Source organism: Ochotona princeps, chromosome 3 (assembly GCF_030435755.1).
Source record: "Ochotona princeps isolate mOchPri1 chromosome 3, mOchPri1.hap1, whole genome shotgun sequence".
In the NCBI taxonomy this organism is placed as follows: Eukaryota; Metazoa; Chordata; class Mammalia; order Lagomorpha; family Ochotonidae; genus Ochotona; species Ochotona princeps.
Genome location: NC_080834.1, coordinates 68530039 through 68545634, shown reverse-complemented (window position 1 = coordinate 68545634; position 15596 = coordinate 68530039). Strand labels below are relative to the sequence as shown.

The following is a 15596-nucleotide window of genomic DNA, read 5'->3' as shown; positions in this document are numbered from 1 at the left end:
TTTTGGGAGCTACAACCCACCCATACATGGTCCGTACCCAGTCACAGCTCCCATGTGGCTCAGTGGAAGTTGGGACCTAGCCTAGCCCATCCTATACACATCCTACCTCTTGTGAGCACAAGTTTGTACTGGAGTCTAGTCCAGTCTGGTGCACCCCAGATTCAGTCTACACCCATGCTAAGGGATACTGCAGTCATGTTCATCCCAGATCCCCATGCCCATTCCAGCCCTCATGCTCACCAGTGGGTATCACAACCCTTACTTCCCCAACTGAACCTGTTCCCAGCTACAGCTTTATGCATGCCAGTGGTTGCTCCAACCCAGTTTGGAATAGCCTATCTTCCATCTTGGTCTTTGCTATTGGTTGCTGCAACCTGGATTCACACCACAGTCTCAACTCTTTTTGGCAGGTACAGCAGCTGATCCTACTCAATCTGTTCCCCATCCCTGACTCATTCAAACTGGTAGGTGTGATAACCCAGCCTGGCATGACCTGTATTCCAGCCTGGCTGCTCCATTTGCCAGTGGTTTAAGGTTGGCTTGACACTGCCCAGTTTGCCCCCCTACAGAACCAACCCACACACCTACTGACAGGTAGAGCTACCCTGCTTAGTCTGACCAACACCCAAGCCTGGATCACATGTTCACCAATGGGAGTTATGACACACTAGGAGAGTTTCCCAAGTTCCCTCAACAGGTCCCACACCCAGACCCAGGTCCCACATGTGCCAGTGAATGTTAGACCCTTAGCTAACAAAGTCTATGCCCTCAGTTCTGACCTATGTATGAGGTGGTGGATATTGTGGCCTGGCCTGCCCCACACCCTATTCTTGGGTGTGCCTGTCGGTTCTGTAGCTTGTTATAGCCTGACCTGTACTCAACCCCAGTACCCTTGAGTGTCAGAGGGTTCCATGCCATGCCTAGCTCAGCCTATCATCTTCCACAGCTCTTGAGCAAATCAGTGGATATTGCAGTTCCACAGGGGTGGGCCCATGTACCTCCCAGATTCTGCCCCTGACCTGATTCCCTTGTGTGCTAATTAGTGTCATGGCCCAGCCCAACATTGCCAGTCTCCAGTTCCAACTCTTGCTGGCAGGTACTGTGATCTAGCCCTATCAGGCAGTCCCTCAGCTCCAGCGTTAGTGTATGCCAGTGAGTGGTATTCAGAGGTGGTCAATGCTAACTACCCCAGTTCTGGTTCCCCACGTGGGCTGGTGCTTCTGTCTGACCCTAAAATGTTCTCCAATTTCCCACTCTAAACCACTCAGTCTCTGCCCCTTCACTTATGTACAAGTACAGATGCCTTGTTGATTGAAGTGCCTCAGTATTCATTCTTCACCTGTAATACAGTCCTTCACTGGTCCTCCCTTCCATCTACCCATCTCTTTCCCTGGGCAGTTTGCTCTCCCTTCTCTGCTATGGTAGCAGATGTTTTCTGCAGGCCCCAATGGACTGCCATATTTTCTTTTTGCATTTGGGTATGCCATCCTTTGCTCTGTCTAAACCACCAAGGAGACTCTGATCTGCGGGCACAGGGGCCTCATCCATCCATGCAAGTCCCTCAGAAGTCATTCCTCATCTGGAAGTGAGCCCTCAAATCCCCGCACGCCCCAGCTTGTGCCATCATCCAGACCAACTGTAAGCCCAGAATTTCAAGCATTCAGAGGGTGCTGCCAGGCAGCCCGTGGGCTGTCTGGACCTGGGCAGGAAATCTCTGGCCCCGCCAGACCACCCCTGGAATATCTATTTAAATGCCAGTTTATATAGCTGTACCTCAAGAGACAATTTAGAAATTAAGGATTTAACCACTTCATAGGTTTGTAATTTGTAAGGTTGTCACACAAAGTTCTTTGTTTCTCAAAGTACTTGAATTAGTTCAGTTGCCAAGAGTTGCTGCAAGATGTTTGGGCCATGTCAGAAGAGCTATGTACTTTAGCCATTGATATCTATGTATTATGTATTTCTAAAAAGATAGTAATGTTATCAAGATTATAATGCATAATAAATTGTGGCCACTAAGGGTTGTTTGGAGGCATAGTTTATAATTTTGAGCAACACTTTAATAATATGAAAATTAAAATGAGTTTCCATCTTTTGTGCTTCTACTATGTCAGGAATTCTGATTTTTTTTACACCTTACTTTATTATAGAAACTGGAAGGTATACATTTTTATTTCTATTTTATAGATGAGGAGATCAGTTATCAGAGGTAGAAATTATGGTAAGTAAATTGCCCATAGGTATAAAAGGGTATTCAAAAGGTTTATGGGAAATATGCATTAAAAAAATCCTATGCATAGGTTTTGGGTTTTTTTTGGCCCTAAAGTAAACTTACCTTTTAAATTCACTTCCTAATGAATTTTGCAAGTCTTCTACGGTTATTAGGTAGAAAAATAAAACTCTGATTTGACACTTGCTTGACACCAAAGTCCTTACTCTAGAACTTTGTGCCATTGTACTGCTGTTAAATTTTAGGAATGGGACTTTTATACCTAGCTCATTAACCTTTAATCTTCTGATTCTTTAATATTTTTCCAGAGCATTTGCACACATAGTAATAGCATGCTTTCTAATAGAAGGGTGTACCATAGATGAGAATCAAGATGTTTGAATAGGGTAAGGACACATTTAAACAAAAGGAGAAACTTTAGCCAGTGTGAAGCACATTCCAGGAAGTAGGAGAGGACAGAACGACAGCAGAGAGGCACCTGGAAACTGACAGACTTGGGAAAGCAGTGGACACAACGGTGTGGTGTTGCAGTGACCAATACCCCAGTGACATTCAGCAAGTGGGGATATGAAATGCACTGGCAGCTGGAACTCCACCAGCAACCAGGCGGGAAGGGACATTTACTGGGAACTCAAGAGGTGATCCAGACAAAGAACTGCCTGTCCTGCTGGTCTGTTTGACAAGGAGCAGAGATGGAGAGGCTAGTCCCAGATGGGCAGTGTGGGAAGAGGGTGGATCTCACAGGCCAGTCCACACCCCTATAGCCGAATCAGGTGCCATTTTGTGCAGGGAGCCAAAGGCAATGGGACAGTACTGCACGTGCACTGAGCTGGGAGTGAACTCATTTCTGGCACAGTGAACTGCAACAACGTGGTATCCTACAAGTTCCACCCAAGATAGGTCCAGGTAGCCCTCAGACCTGACAGCCAGCAGATCAAGAACTCTAGTAGTGGCACATCAGGCACCATTTTGTATAGTGTGGAAAAACTTTAAGACAGTAGGAACAATAGTGAACTGTGCATGCACTAAGCTGAGAGAGAATTATTGAGCTCAATGCATTGCACTGGTCCCACAGGGAGAATAATACGGACTTTGGTGTTGTATGGGTCAAAACAGGTCTGTGTGGCCCCAGACCTAATGGCCAACAGGTTCTGGCAAGATCAGCAACACCAACAACCTCGCTATATGGGACTCCTGGTGTCTCCCTAATCCTGGGACCTGCTCCAACTGAAAGTGGGAGAAAGCTTGTACAGACAACAGTGCAGCCTCGGCACTATTTCACATGAGGTGGAGAGTGGTGAGCCAGGATCTTGGGCTACAGAGACTTTGGTGGAAATCTAACATAAGAACCCAAACCTGGAACTCGCTGGAGGCAGTGGCCAAAGTGACTGCCAACAAAGAGCCATGTACCAAGCCCAATAAGTAAAATCGAATTGTAGACCTGTGGTGACACAGCTTAGAAACTTGCCGCAAGGAGAAGACTCTGCTAACCAGAAGTACAATGACCAAGAGCAAAAGAAGAGACAAAGGCACGATGAATATTACTGAATACTCCCCTGCAAAGGAACAAAAGCCCATGCCAACCTCAGAGTTAACTTAGGAAGACATTGAGAAAATGGGGATAGAGAATTCAGAACACTTGTAAAGCTTCTTATCAACAATGAGAAGCATGTAAAGCAGGAGTTCAAGGAATTTAAGGAATATTTCACATAGGAAATGAATTAAGCGAAAGCCGATATATCAGAAATGAAGAATAGAGTGGAGCAAATTATAAGTACAATGGGGAGTCTCCAAAAGAGTATGAAGGAGGCAGAAAAAAGAATCTCAAAATTGAAAGCTATTTCCTGTTACCAGGTGGAAACAATCAAAAAGCTGAAAGCAGAGCTGGGTCAAGCTAAAAAAAGTGTTCAGGAATTGAAAGATAATATTAAAAGGCCAAATATAAGAGTTATGGCAGTTCCAGAAGGTGCAGAAAGAGGAGCTGGGTTTAAAAATGTATTTAATGAAATGATGAGGGAAAATTTCCCTGATGTAGAGAACAAATTGGGAAACAACATCCAGGAGGGGCACAGATTAGTAGACTGGATTAAAAAACAAAACCCAGCATCCCATTGTCTACACATGTCCAACGGTTTCATTGGGAATCCATCTTTCGTCTGAAAGCAGGGATGCATGTTGCATTGTTCCCCACATCTGTATATGATAGACCCCAGAACTCCATCACTATACATTTCCATAATTGAGAAGCCATGAAACAAGGTCAACAACTGGTATGAGTTAGAACAGCAACAACAACAGCAACAACAACAAATTACAGCACCAGGAAAAACACGCACCACTGAGTAACCAGCACATGAGTGACAAAAGGAAACACAGAAGTCTCTTTGGAAAAATGATGCCACAGTTTAATCCATGAGCCAGTGATGAATTTGACAGGAGAAAAGAAATTATTTGAAATGGGATGCTGGACTGTTTGACATTGTCTGTACCAACAATGTTGGGGTAACTTAAATAAGAGACTGATAGAATTACGATTCCATATGAAGGACTACACCATTGTAGTATAATGGGGAAAATCTGTCAGGGGTGGGAGATTGGGGGCAGGAATTTCAGCGTATAGAAAATTGTACCACATAATTCAAAATTCCAACTAAAAAAATATTAAAAAAAATACTGTTTCAGCTATTAAAGAAATGAACAACAACAACAACCACCCACTTACTTGTTGCCTAAGGAGACTTATTTCACCAACAAAGATGCGGAAACTCTATCTCATGGATTTTGATTTTTTTTTGTTAGTTTCATCTCTTTAAAACAGTTTCTTTCTCATTAAATTCTTCAGTGACTCGTAGATCATACAGTAGCATGATTTTCTAAGAAGTTTATTGATTTTTTCATTTCTTCAGCAACACATCAGTCATTCAATAGCAATGTTATTTAAGTTTGTGGCGTTTTTCTTTTCTTTTTTTTTTCTTCCTGTTGATTTTATTTTGTGTTTTTTTTTTTTTTATTTAAAGGGAAATACAGTGTCTGTGCAATGGAAACTATCATATCCAGTAGCATGTTATTTAATTTCATGGCATTGTAAAATTCTATTTTTCTTCCTGTTGTTGATTTTGTATTGTGGCTTTCATTTAAGGGGATGTATAGTAACTGTTAATGGGGACTTACTATATCCAGATATGAGGATACAATGTAGTATGCATCTCTACTTCCAGATCAAAAATGGACTCCCAATGAAATTGTTGACTGTATCTTGACAGTAGGATGCTGGACTCTGCTATTGTCCATGCCCATAATGATGGATATATGACTGTGTACAAAGAACTATACTTCATAATATAGGGGAATTCAGTGGGGGCGGGGGGTCTGAAGGGGCTTGGGAAGGTAGTAAGGAAAATTCCAGGGCCTATGGAACTGTATCATAAAATGAAAATAATAATAGTAATGAAAACTAAAGAAAGGTATGGCATAGTAAACATGTTGAAATTTATCCCCTACGTCTCTTTTATGAATTCCTCTCTCTGTGTGTCTTTCTTTCTCTTTCCTCAATATTGCAAAATCTAGCAGCGAAACAATTAACATAAAAAGTGGCGATCGATTGGGTCTGACACAATGGCTGAATTAGCTAATCTTCCCCCTCAAATACTGGGATCCTGTGTGCATGTTGGTTTATGTCCTGGTTGCTCCACTTCCCATCCAGCTTTCTGTCCATGTCCCGGGAAAGGAGTGGAGGATGGCCCAAGTCCTTGATACTGTGCACCCAGGTAGGAGACCCAGAAAAAGCTCCTGGCTGCTGACTGTGGATTAGCTCAGCTGTGACCACTTAGGGAGAGAACCAGTACACGGAAGACCTTTGTTTCTCCTTCTCTCTGTAAGTCTATCTTTCAAATAAAAATAAAGACAGAAATGGGGAGGGTTATTCATTGATCAGAGAGAATTGTAATTGGTGTTTTAACTACTTTGTGGTTAAAATATTTTTTCCAATACGTTTTGTAGAACTAATCATCTGTTGACTCCAGATGTACTACTTAGGAGAGAAGTTTTTTTTTTTTTTAATTGGGTTAAAAGCATATTTGAATAATGCTGTAGTCAGGTGTTATAAACAGAGATACCAGTAATAACTTTTCTGTTACGTTTTTACTTATAAAGTTTGAATTTCCTCTTCAATATTAATATATTATATATTATTATTACATTATTAGCAAAATCAGACTTCAGTAGTGATAGTCATAAAAAAGTATGAAGATATCTCAGAAAACTTCTGCAGTATCAAATTTAACAATATATTTATTTTGGCACAAAACTTTTTAAGACATGTGTGCTGGCGCCAGCATTGTAATACCATTGATTAAATCACTGCCTGCTAGTCTGGCATTCCATATCATCACAAGTTAGAAACCTGGCTGCTCTGCTTCCAGTACAGCTCCCTGCTAATTCCTGAGAAAGCTGAAGAAGATGGCCCATGGCCCAAATCTTTGGGCCCTTGCACCCATGTGGGAGCCATAGAGGGAGCTATAGGCTTCTGAATTTGACTTAGCCCAACTCTGGCTGTTGTGGCCCTTTAGGGAGTGAAACCAGTAAATGGAAGAGCATTTTCTCTCTCTTCCTGTCTTTCTATAAGTATGTATGTATGTATATATTATTACATATGTACTTATCAAATAAATAAATAAATTTAAGAAGACATGCATGCAAGATGGCTTTAAAAAGATTGCAAAAATACATATTATGAAAAAACTGAATTTCAAGAATTTTTTTGAGCCAAAATAAAATTATATTTTTGTTCTGTTTCTGTTAACTTTGTGAAAGATTTATTTGAACAGCAGAATGAGAGAGAGAGAAAGAGAAAGAGAGGAAGAGGCAGAGAAAATGGTAAATGATGAGAGATGTCTTCTATCTACTGGCTCATTCCCTAAAAGGCTGCAACAGTTGTGTCTGGACCAGGCTGAAGCCCAGGTCCTGGAACTTCATTATGGTGTACAACATGGTTGGCATGGGCCCACTTGGATCAACTTTTGCTACCTTCCCAGGTACATTAACTTGAAGCAGGATTAGAAGTGGAGCAGCCAGGAATCAAGCCAATACTCCAAAGGGGGATGCTGGCATCATAGTTGGTGGCTTAATCCACTGTACTACAGTCCTGGCTCTGTCATTTCCATAAACTTTGGAAATACCTTCATTTATCACTGATTTTTTTTAAAGATTCATTTATTTTTATTGTAGTCAGGTATACTGAGAGGAGGAGAGACAGACAGGAAGATCTTCTGTCCAATGATTCACCCCCTGCAAGTGGCTGCAGCCAGAGCTGCGCTGATCCGAAGCCAGGAGCCAGGAACTTCTTCCAGGTCTCCCATGTGGGTGCAGGGTCTCTAGGCTTTGGGCCATCCTTGACTGCTTTCCCAGGCCACAAACAGGGAACTGGATGGGAAGCTGGGGCGTTGGGATTAGAACCGGTGCCCATATGGGATCCCGGTGCATTCAAGGTGAGGTCTTTAGCCAGTAGGCCATCCTATCAATGATAGGCTACCAGGCTGGACCCTATCATTGAATTTTTAAAGATTTATTTATCTTTATTGGAAAGGCAGGTTTACACAGAGAAGGAGACACAGAGAGAAAGATCTTCTGTCTCTTGATTCACTCCCCAAGTGGCTGTGATGGCCAAAACCAAGCCCAGGAATCAAGAGCTTCTTTTGGGTCTCCCACACCAATGCAGTGCCTCAAGGTTCTGTGCTCTCTTCTAATACTTTCCATGCCACAAGCAGGGATTTGGATGAGAAGTGGGACAGCCAGGGCACAAAAGGGCACCCATATGTGATCCCTGCATTTTTAAGATGAGGATTTAATCACTGGGCCATTGTGCAAGACCCTATCATTCATTTTTAAAATGAGTCATCAATTTAAGGTTCTTTTATCTGTTAAAAGTAAGTTTTAGGTACTATTGTGATGGCAGGTAAAACTGTGACTTGTGATGCTGGTAGCCTTGTTGGAGTACTGGTTTGAGTCCTGGCTGCTCTTTTGATATAGTTAATGTGCAGTGAAAAATGACCTAAGTACTTAAGTTCGTACTGCATATCAAGGAGACCAGGATGGTATTCCTAGTTGTTGGTGTCAACACAGCACAGAACTGGCTGTGGTGCTAAACAGCAGATGGAAGATTCTTTGTCTCTCTGTTTCTGTTTCCCTTCCTTTTTGCCTTGTCCCTTCCCTGTCCCTCTCCCTCCCTGTCACCGCCTCTCCCTTTCTTTTTGTCACTTTGCTTTTCAAAAAGTAAATCATTGAGTTATAACTAGATTTTTAGCCAAAAGTAAAATATTTATAAAAAGTAGTTCTAAGGTGAATGAAGTTCTTTCTGTTAGCAGTCCTGAATTTTTCTCCAAGTATTTAGAACCACAATTGACTTCCCTATTTTGATATTTGATAGCAGCATATAATGTAAGGTTGGATAAGAGAATTTCTTCTATTTTGAGCAATTTTTAATTTTTGAAAGACCGAGAGACAGACAAAAGAGAATTCCTGGGTCCGGTGCGGTGGCCTGGCGGCTAGAGTCCTCACCTTGAGCATGCCAGGATCCCATGTGGGTGCCGGTTCTGGTCCTGGCTGCCCCACTTCCTATCCACCTCCCTGCTTGTGGCCTGGGAAAGTAGTCAAGGATGGCCCAAAGCCTTGGGACCCTGCACCCACATGGGAGACCTGGAAGAGTTCCTGGCTCCTGGCTTTGGATCGGAGCAGCTGTGGCCGTGTGGTCACTTGGGGAATGAATCATCGGATGGAAGATCTTCTCTGTCTCTCCTCCTCTCTTTATATATCTGACTTTGCAATAAAAATAAATAAATTAAAAAAGAGAATTCCTATCTGCTGACCCACTCTAAAAATATGACCACTGGGTTTGGGTTGGGTCAAAGCTGGGAGCTGAGAACTCAGTCTAGATCTTCTTACTTGAGTGGCAGTGACCCAACTACTTGAGTCCTTAGCTGTCTTCCCGAGTTTATGTTAGCAGGAAACTACAATTGGGAACATATCTAGGACTAGAACTCAGGCACTTCAAAATGGTATGTGGCCCTCCAAATTGGCATTTTGATTGCTATGCCAAATACCTTACCCCATATCTAACATTTGTCAGGGCAATTTTGTCAGGGATTAAGTATATGAAGTAGACAACATTAAATAGGATCCTTTATTTGTCAGCTTTTTATTACTTTAAATAAAATACCAGAGAGGAGCTACTTAAAGATAGATTTTTTTGGCTTGCACTGGAAGCGTCCAAGGTGTAAGATCAGGTGACCTCTTTGGGTTAGGCATCTTGGGAGGCTGGGGAATAGAGAAGAGTTAATTATATGGTGAACCAGGAACACACAAAAAACATGAGCAGCTCACCTTGCATGTCTCTGTAAAGCCATCATGATTCAGTCATAGACCCTTTCTGTAACAGCCCAATCCAATCCATTCACTTCTCAGGTACCCTGCCTTCAGACAGTACAGTTATATAAGCTTTTACTCTTAATACACCAACCATTAATATTAACTCATTGCCCTTTAATATGCAGCTTCTAGAGTTTAAGCAGGCATGTGATTTTGGGGAGCAAAATCCCTTCAAAACATAACAAATCCATAGAGATTAAAGTCATGGATGGAAGAAAAAATATTTTTATTTTCTTTTCTTCACAATTTAGATCAACAAGATGACAGACTTCCCATTTTTAAGTTTTGTTTTTGATGATGTTTACATTGTTGAAAAGGATGGGTCCCCATGTAGACTACCGATTAGGATGCGAAAGGTTGAGAAATGGGAGAAGGTGGATGAGACAACTGTCCCCCATTTTTTTCTTCCTGTAGCTGGATGAAGGGAGGAGAGAAGGGGGCATAGCTGCTTCCAGCAACCCTATTGCATTAGTCCCTGGGGATGTGGGATGGCCACTCGATGAACAGACTTCCTTTCATTCTTCTTCATTGTTAGTAGTTGTCACTAGACAACTTACACTACTTCTTTATTATACTTTTTAACTAGTGGTGTGGTGTATATGGCATATATGGTTAGTTTCAAGAGTTTCCTGATACACACACACACACACACACACACACACACACACACATTCAGTTACCTGGAATTCTGTGGCCAGTTAGTATTCAAAATACACTATAATGGAATAAAACAATGAAGAAATTATATATATATATATATATATATATATATATATATATATATATATATATAAAATAGGGTGGGGAAGGTTCAGGAGTAGGGTAAGTGGGTGAGGTGATTTGTTTCCGATTTTCTTTTTGTTTTTCCTGTATCTGGGGCCAGCAGGGAGAGAAGGGGAGAAGCCACACCCAGCATCCTTACCCCATCAGTTCCCAGGGATGGGGAATGGCCACATGATGTCATCCCACGGTCTCCGATGTGGAGTATATTCTGAGGCTGTTGCTTAAGTGGTTTTGATAGTTCTGAAATGCTGTTGATTTCAATGCTCCAAAGATGAGGAAATCCTTCCATGGTCCATTGGCTGACATAGTTCACACAAGAGTCTCCACTCACCCAGACACTTGTTTTCAATGCTTGGCTGGAAGAGTTGTCCAATTTGTCCTGGCCTAACCCCTCCCTCATCCTCTACTGTGGTACTACATATCCTCTGCAACCCCCAGTGGACTGCCATATCTCCTATGTGGATCAGGGCTTGCTGTCCCCTGCACTATCTTTAGAAACTAGGAATGTCCAATTTTGACTCATGTACTGCAAGGTCAGACCACAGATTCTGTGATTCTCCCTGTGGTTGTAGTTCTGAGTCCAGTGGTTCAGTTGTGGTAGTGGTGGTGGTGGAGGGAGGGGTGCGGGGAGAGGGAATTTCCAAAGAAACCTCTTCTGAGGTCACCCCAGACCTGACTCGTGTGCTTGACAGTACAGGGTGTGGCTTAGTCTGTCACCCACATCAGCCAACACACACACTGATAGTTTCCATTGCCCAGTCAGTTCTGTCTTCAACCCCATCTCTTATACAAACCATTGGGGCTATGGCGTAGCTGAACCTTGCCCACCACATACTTGGCAATCAGTACACTAGCGGGAACTGCAGCTCAGAGCAACCCTCAGTAACTGCACCAGGCCCACCCCCAGCCTTGATTCCTGTGCATGCTGGTATGTGGTCTGTCCCACATCCCATTTGGCTTTTGTCCACCTCACTGGGTGCTGCAGCCTAACTCAACCCAACTGACCCCACATTTAGCCTACATTTATGCTGGCGAGTACTAACACCTGTCCAGTTAGGTCTACCCCCAGTCCTGGTTCTCATGCTCAGCAGTGGAAGTTGCAGCCCATCAGAGGGGTGCCACAGTTTCCTTACTAAGCCCACTCTCAGCCCTAGATCTTGCAATTTCTAGGTGATTTTGCAGTTTAGCTCGACAAGTCCTGCCCCCTGTCCTAGCACTTGGGAGCTGATGCTGTGGTAAAGCCTGAACAGCCTGCACTTAACTCTGGGTCATGCATTCACCAGTTCATACAGTCACTTAGCCCAGCCTGACTCTCCCTCTGATCCAGCTCATGTGCAGGCCAATAGGTGTTGTGGTCCTGCCTAACTTGGTCTTCTCCCATTCCTAGCTGTCACATTCACCAGTTGCAGCAGTGACCCCTCCTGTCCCCTTACCAGGCTCACCCTCCCAACCCCCCTCTCTCACATGTGCTGGTGGGTACTGTGGACCAGTCTGGCATGGCCCACCCCATGTTGACATTGGCTGGCAGGTTCTGTAGCCCCACTTGGCCTGGTCTGCCGCCATATCCAGGCCATGCTGGTGGATGCTGCAGCATATAGCCCGGCCCAGCCAGGCCCCAGTCCCAGCCCTAATGTGAACTGGTATTGTAGTGTGTGTTGTAAACTGGCATAGGCTGGTGTGCCCCTAAGTCTGATCCACATGTTTGCATACTGGTAGGTATGGAAACCTGGTCTAGTCTAGGCTACTCCCAGTCTTGATTCTTGTGTTCACCTGCAGTGACTGTGTCCTGACAGAGGAGTTACCAAGCTCCTCTACCAGGTAACTGTCCAGTGGCAGATCTTGTGCATTTGTGGGTCCTTAGCCCAGCTTGATTAGGCCTACCTCTTGTCCTGGTAGGTATTGCAGCCTTGCCCAACTAGCCTACACCATTCTGGCTCTTACTATTGGGTGCTATAGCCCAGTCATGCCTGGTCAACCCGCACACCCAGCTCTTGGTGATTCAGTGGATGCCGAGACCTAACTCAGCTCCTCCTACACTCATCCTGGCACTCATGAGTACCAGTGAGTGCTGGAGCTCTTTCCAGTTTGGTATACACCAGGCCCAGTCCACCCTCATGCCAAGGGACACCGTAGCCATATCCAGGCCAGTTTGCCACTAACATTCCAGCTCTCGCGCTCAGCATTAGGAACCACAACCCAGCTGGGTCATCCCCTTAGCTCCCCAATCAGTCCTGTTCTTGGCCACAGATCTTACATGTGCTGGTGGTTGCTCTTACCTAGCCTGGCATAGTATATCCCTTTCTCAGCCTATACCACCAGATGCTGCAGCCTGGCCTGGGCCCATTGCTGAGTTTCATGCAAACCAGTAAGTGTGATAGCCTTGCTCAGCATAGCTCGCACTCCGCCCTGGCTTCTGCACATGCCAGTGTACTAAGGTTTGGCCTGTCCCTGCCCAGTCTATCCTTCTATCCTCCAGAACCAAACCCCACGTTTGCTGACAAGTGAAGTAATCTTGCCTTGCAAAGTTTGACCAAGCTCCAGCACTGATTCATGTGTTTACCTGCAGAAGCTACAACCCACCAGGTGAATTCCCCAAGTTTTCCCACCAGGCTCACTTCCACACCCAGATCTCACATGTGCCAGTGAGTGCTAAGTCCTTACTGACATGGTCTACCCATCTGTTTTGGCCTTTGTATGTGCTGGTGGATGTTGCAGTTCTGCTCTGCCCCACACACTATTCCTGTGTGTGTCTACAGGTTCTGTAGCCTGGACCAGCTTGAGCTATTCCCAGCCCTAGTACCATGAATGTTGGGGGGTTCATTGGTCATGCCTAGCTCAACCTGGCACCCACCCCAGCTCTATATTTTTTTTCCACCCCAACTCTAAAACAAACCAATGGATATTGCAGTTTCATAGCAGTGATCCCACATAACTGCCACAGAATCTGCCAGTAGTCACATGTTGATTATTGTCATGGCCCAGCTTAATGTTATCTCGCTCCTGTTCTGACACTTAACTGGTGGGTACTCTGACCTAGCCCTGCCAGGTAGGCTACCAACTCTAACTTCAGGATGCGCCAGTGGGTGGTGGCAGTGGTGGTTAATGCTAACTACCCCAGGTCAGTTCTCCCACGTGGGCTGGTGCATCAGTATGACCCAGAAAGGTCCCCCAGCTTCCCTTCTCTAAACTGCTTAGCTCAAGCTCCCTCACCTACTTGTAAATGCAGTAGCCTTGTCAATGGAAGTCCCTCAGAAGTCATTCCTCACCTGCAACATACTCCCTCAGGAGTCCCCTCTCCCATACATCCCTTGCCCCATTCCCTGATCAATGCACAGTCCCCATGCCCATGAGCACATGGATTCCCTTGACCAGTCTACTGGCAGCATGGCATGCTAGCTGGAGCTCTGTCCTCCCACTGGGAATCCCAGTGCCAGTCCTCTGGCATGTTTGCTGGCCTGGGATGCTAACCCTCTGCCTAGCAAGGTTAAAAATGCATTCCCAAGCCCAGTCCAGCAGCACACTATGCTAGCAAGGCAGCATGCCAGCCTGGGGTCCTAGCACCACCTCCCTCTTCTGTTTGCCTTGGACCCAAAATGCACCTGAGTTCTGAGGCTTATTCTGCTCCACTAGCCCTCAGCTTGAGTCCATACGCCCCCTGAGGCTGCGTAGGTGTAGCTGCTGCAGTGGAAGCAAGGCACCAAAATTTTGTTAAGGTCTGAGAAGTTATACTGTCTGTGTCATAGTGGAAATATGTAGCCCTGTTTAATAGTGAAAATAAAGTAGGAAGAGGTTCCTGGTCCCGGCTTCGGATCGGCGCGCACCGGCCTGTTGCGGCTCACTTGGGGAGTGAATCAACGGACGGAAGATCTTCCTCTCTGTCTCTCCTCCTCTCTGTATATCTGACTTTGTAATAAAAATAAATCTTTAAAAAAAAAAGAAAATAAAGTACTACTACAAATATAACAAAATATAGTAAGGTTTATGTTTTTACTTAAAAGTGCTTGGGCCCTTTCTAACTGTCTCTATTGCTTCTCACAAAGTGTCTGTCCTGATTGTGTGACATTAAATGTTCAAGGGAACACCTAACAGAATGTTAGTAAAACTTTATAGTAACAAGAACTAAAAGAAAATTATTACTTGGATCAGGTCAATTAATTCAGGGCCGAAAAGTAGTCTTGAGAGCAATGTTGTATTGCGGCAGACTACATCAGATGTTCCCAATAACAACTGGCTACTCAAACAAGGTTTTCATTATTCTGTTTTGTAGAAGAAGATATCAGGTTTATGTCAGATATTTGATGTGAGCCTCATTACTTTAAAAAGTTTATGATTTTTAAGATTTTCTAAACAATTCACTGATTCTTTAATCTCTTCTATTGGTATATGCAACATCATCTGTGTGTATTCTGTTTCACCTATAAGATCTGTCATCACTATACATGGAATCTGAGTGATGTCCCTTTGCTTGGTTTTAGTGCTAGTGTTTTGCCAGTTACAAAGAGGTAATTAGTTAAGGACATTTATGTTAAAGAGAACCAGACTTCTTTAATTGGTTTGTGTTGATCTGTTTTAAAAATAACTTCTAGTAAAGAAAAGAAATTATTTCCAAAAGAAAATTTGGTTAGAATTCTAAGCACCCCAAGCATCCATTAACATAATTAAAGACATTATTTGTGGGATGATCTATCCCATAACTTATAAAAGTACTTCTAGAGAGAAAGAAAATTGTGTTTATCCAAAATTTAAATGTTAGTGTGTTGATTTCTATGGTGGTGTAGTTCTAAGAATTTATTTGTGCTAGTATAACTGTGATTGAAAATTCAACTTTTCTTAGAATAAAGCTCTTACTGAAAGCTTCAGTGTAGTACACTATTTGTTGTTCTGTGTGACAGGATACCCAGGATTATGTTGACGAATGTGCTGGGAACGGAGTTAGGAAGAAAATACATAAAGATCCCACCTGTAACTGAGGCCAGTGTGTGTGATGCAGACAACTTTCAAACGCAGCAGCCTTCTTCATCATCTGATGACAACATATGCTCTTTTCAAAATCTAAATCCTCCCAAGAACTGTTGTTTATCTGAAAGGTATGTTTAGTGATTACTTCACTCGTGAAACCTCTCTCATTCTTTCTCTGCAGGTATGTTATTGCTAACCATGA

General features: G+C 43.6%; 1 protein-coding gene across 4 annotated transcripts in view; it reads left to right on the top strand.

The window, feature by feature from the left end:
- The window catches only part of SENP7 (SUMO specific peptidase 7), a 188668-nt gene that overhangs the window by 92145 nt on the left and 80927 nt on the right, over nucleotides 1-15596 (top strand). For all 4 annotated transcript variants that reach the window (XM_058661815.1, XM_058661817.1, XM_058661813.1 and 1 more), the window contains one exon: nucleotides 15328-15522. In XM_058661815.1, the coding sequence (XP_058517798.1) occupies nucleotides 15328-15522 (195 nt within the window). The remainder of the gene's footprint in view (nucleotides 1-15327; nucleotides 15523-15596) is intronic.